The sequence below is a fragment of the Phytophthora infestans genome, genomic scaffold, assembly GCF_000142945.1.
Source record: "Phytophthora infestans T30-4 supercont1.37 genomic scaffold, whole genome shotgun sequence".
Classification (NCBI taxonomy): Eukaryota; Oomycota; class Peronosporomycetes; order Peronosporales; family Peronosporaceae; genus Phytophthora; species Phytophthora infestans.
The window spans coordinates 1301623-1306145 of record NW_003303722.1 but is presented as its reverse complement, the minus strand read 5'-3'; the positions used below and the strand labels follow the sequence as shown (position 1 = coordinate 1306145).

Here is a 4523-nt window from a genome sequence, read left to right as displayed (position 1 = left end):
ACAAGGTGAGACGCCACGCGCATTGACATGGGTGGAGGAAGGACGTGATCGAGTATGTGCGTGAATGCTTTATCTGCAGGGGCGGAAAGGGACATAGACCCTGGAAAGCTGGACTGATGCAAAGGATGCCTGCTCAGGACTTATCTGGCCCGTTATCGCTACGCGTAGTCGACGCAATTGGACCATTGGTCGTCACTCTTTGTGGAAACAAGTACATTCTAGTGTTTGTGGACTATTTCACAAGGTGGGTCGAGGCATTTGCGGTCGCCTCGTTGGACACGATTTCGTTTGTGAACGCTATGATAGAGGGCGTTATCTGCCGACATAGAGTACCGGAACCTCTACTAAGTGACCGTGGGTCCAACTTCACGTCTAATCTGGCCAAGTCACTGTATCAGACGTTGGGGATGAAGAAGTTGCTCGGAGCGGCGTACCACCCGCACACACAAGGTCTGGTGGAACGTCTCAACGGAGCGCTGATGGGTATGCTGCGTATGTTTGTGAACGAGACGCAGGCGGATTGGGACGTGTACCTGCCAAGTGGCCTATTTGCGTACCGGACGGCATATCACGAAGGTCTCGGTGACACCCCGTTCTTTAGTCTGTACGGACGTGATCCTGCGCTACCTATCGACATGGCGTTCCTGAACACTGGAAAGCACTGGAAGAGTAACGAAGCTGCGACGTACCGAAGGAAATTGTATCGCTCGTTGCGTGACTCTCGTCGTTTTGTGAAACGACAACTACTCAAGGCTCAGGATCGACACGAGCAGAGGTTGGACAACCAAGTGAAGGTGACATATGCAGAAAGAGACGCGGTCAGGGATACCAATACTTTGAGCCCGGGTTGGGTAGCGTAGAACGAAGAAGCTGGCGTTATTCTGGCACGGTCCCTACCGTGTTGTTGGCCAAGTCGGGGAGAACGCCTACAGGATCGCGATTCCGACACACCCGAACAAGGTCGTCACGGTGAACGTTAAACGTCTGAGGCGCTTTCAAGGACACTGGAGCCGACCCTACGCAGACGAGAAGCCTGATAGAGTCGAAGAAGAAGAAGGTGCGGACGGTACGGGTCCATTGGACGTCGAGGACTTGCCGCCGACGAGCTTTGTGGAACGTCTGTCTATTGGCGAAGAAGAAACCGCGTTCTCAGGAGTGTCATCGCCGATAGTGAACGTAATCGCGAAGAGAGTCGCAAAGCGTGAGTTGCAGTATCTCGTGTTCACCGCCACGTATGAGACGTTCTGGCTGTCCTGAGCGGCGTTGGAACCGGAGTTTGGAGCGATGATACGTGCATTTGAGGACTAAGACCGAAAGAAGAGAGGTCTACCCGAGTTGCATCGGAACGTCAGATTGGTCGAAGCCAATGCTGATGTCGACGACGCTGAGGTGTTGTTGTAGCTGGCAAAGGGGATCAGTTAGAACGTGCGCAGTTGTGGGACTGCATGGGAGTGTTTGAGGCTCGCTAAGTCTCAAGACACTGAGTGACGTGTACATATTTTCAATTTTGGAACGGCGTCAGGTTGTTCTTTAGGTTTTACGGAGTTGGATATTTTGGGAACGTCACGAGCATACGAAGACTGAGTGTGTCGGGAAGAACGCGAAAAAGTTTGTGAAGCATCAGTTTGGCACGTGAGGAAATTTATATGGCGTTAGTCTGGAACGTGAGGAAGTTTATGAAGCGTTAGTTTGGAGTATGAGGGAGTTCAGATGCGTTAGTTTGAAACGAGGGGAAGCATTTTAAGTAAGATTCGTTGGCGATAGGAACGAGAGACTGACGAAAAAGGGACAAGACAAGACGGCGGGAAGCGACGGAATGTTACGGTTAAGTGTCAAAAGAAGCGAGGGCTACGAGCGGCTACAACACAAAAAACGGGAGGGTCTTGGAGCTACTTGGCGGCCTTCTTCTGGTCGTCCTCATCTTCGTTTTTGTCGCTTTCCTCGTCGCCATCCTCGTGCTCGACGAATTCCTATTCTTCCTGCTCGTCTTCGTCGTCATCGGCCTCTGACTCCTCGTCGTCGTTACCAGAAGCGTCGTCGTCATCGACTACGGCTTCGTTCTCTTCGTCCTCACATTCGTCTCCGAGCTCGGACCAATCATCTCGGTGACGTTCCATACTGGACGGAGGACGAGTAGTGGGGACCTTGTACGTTCCCGCGGCGAGCTGAGCCATGATGTCGTCCTGAGCCAATTTGACAGTGTGACTATTGATGAGCGACATCCACGGTTCCTTGTTCTTATCACCTGCCCAAGTGGTGCTTGGCCTCGTACAGGACATGGTGTCGCGGCGAACCCGATCCAGAGAAGCGATGGAGAGTCGATTCTTCTCGTCCGCGGCTGGATTTAGCGCGTCCGAAGACTCGAGCAAGGAACGCAAGTCGGGGTACCCGTAAGTGTCGATAGTCGACGGGTCCAACGCGTTGGCGAGCGTGGCGTCGTACCTTTCTGTTTCAGGGACGATAAGTCCTCAGTGATGGGTCCGGTGTAGGAACGACCGTCGCGTGTGGCTCTGCCGGGCTGGCCTCCGAGCCAGTAAATCTCGGGACGCTTCTCCAGCATGCATAAATGCCCCACGTCTCGATGCAGAGACTTGTGAAGACCCAGCGAGCTTGAGCGGCGCGCATCTTCAGCTTACGACGCTGAGTCATGGCGGCTGCCGTGGCCAGAGGAGCGTGGAGATCCCACTCCCAGAAAGCTCGACGGTGCGTCATCCAGAAGCGCCTGTGCGCGCGATACACGTGACAGAACTTGATGGGGTCGTACCAAATGGGACGTCCTGTCCAGGGGAACGCAAGACGCCAGGGCTTCTTACCGAGAGCCTCTGCCTTGGCCAAGACGGCGGCGATTGCACAGCGAACTGGGGCTGGAGCAGCTTGGTTCACGTCGAGAAGATGTCCAAACTCGTTGGACGGGATATGTGGCTTCTTGGGCTTGCTGACGGTGCACACCTTCTTCGTGAACGCTTGTGGAGCAGGGTCGTCACTGCTGGCCTTACGCTTACCACGCGCTGGCGACTTGGGCGACTTGGACGACTTCTTTGAAGGCGACTTGGACTGCTTGCTGGACGAAGTCGTGGACACCGAAGAGGAGCCTGAAGAGGGAGCGATGTCTGGCGGTGCGGGGAGGGCTTCGACGGTTCCTTGGAGTGAAGCACTGGGCCGACCGTTCAGGATGTCCTCGGCGAGTTGGTCCAGGAGCTGTAGACCTAACGACATACTGTTGGCGCCAAGACGCGCGCGCAACTAGGTCCAGAACTGCTGCTGGAAGGCCCGCGCAGTGTCCCCAGGGGTGCCCTGCTCTTCTTGGTCGAGGGCGGCGTTGCGAAACGCCCAGAAGCGCCTCAGCTCGGCGGCGGAGAGTCGTGTGGACATGGCGAGGTGGCAAAATGCGGAATGAGAGAAACTTGGAAACTGTAAGGCCTCGCGTCTTTCTTTTGATGGCTACCAAGGGGCACTGTAACGGGCCTGGGGTGTCCGTTACTTGCTTACACGTAGTGATGAGGAAGCGTACAAGTCCAGTGATACTGAAACCAAGTACTTAGTCTGAAGGAAAATCAACTCTGTTTTTATTTAGGTCCAGGGCAGCTTGCCCTGACCACTCGAATACACGTCAACTCCTTATTGGTTGATTATGGGTCTGGCTTCCCATATTTCAACCAATAAGGTGACGGCAGCTCAGCACACGCTACTCGTGTGCTGCTGCACCTACTTTTGTAAAGCAAATCTACCTACTTATGTAATGGTGTGAACCACTACAAAGAACCTATAAAACTACCTACATATGTAACTTGGGAGGGCCCATTACATCACCCCCCTCTTAAGACAGCAATCACCTAACGGAGGTGCGCTTCGGAGGGCAATCGGGAAAAACTGGGAAATGGCGGAGAAGAGAACGCTTGAGAAATTGACGGGCGGGAGCTCCTGCGAAGCCCAGGAGCAGTACAATACAACTTGCGCGGACGAGAACAACATGGCGCAGCGGACGGGGGCGGCGAACCAGGCAGGAAGCGGAACAACGCGGACGGCTCCAGCGTCGGCGACGACGCTGAACAGTGGGTGGACCGCTGATATCGCACCTGAGAGCGTGAGTCGACTTGGGGTTTGGCCCGGCGTAATGAACGAGGATATGAAGCCGTGGGCGCTGTACGACTTGTCCGGGGCGGTGACCCCGGACGCGTTGGACACCATGCAGGACCACTTTCGGCGCTTCAGGCGTCTTCGGAACAAAACACTCGACGGCGCGACGTACGAAGCTTTGCAGAGATCATGGTGCGCATTCATCCGACGGTGGAATCGGATGCATGAGGCTGGAGAAAGTGTCGTCGGCTGGCTCGGTGATCGCGAAGCCCTACAAGCCGAGCATTCACTCGGTGATCTGCGTCTGAAAGTCTGCGATGATGCTTGGACCGAAGACCGTTTGTGCTATGTCAACGTACGCGAAGGTTGCAGTTCGTGTGACATCGGGCGACGCCCGACGCAAGCTGAGTGGGATCAGCATATTATCGAGTATCCGCTCATGGCGG

General features: G+C 54.9%; 1 protein-coding gene across 1 annotated transcript; it reads right to left on the bottom strand.

The window, feature by feature from the left end:
- Nucleotides 1-1970: 1970 nt before the first annotated feature.
- On the bottom strand, nt 1971-3216 carry PITG_15498 (uncharacterized protein; the record flags this gene model as incomplete). Its single annotated transcript, XM_002898393.1, has 2 exons — nt 1971-2446; nt 2637-3216. 2 exons carry the CDS (start codon nt 3214-3216, stop codon nt 1971-1973), a joined length of 1056 nt encoding a protein of 351 aa, XP_002898439.1.
- Nucleotides 3217-4523: the final 1307 nt, after the last annotated feature.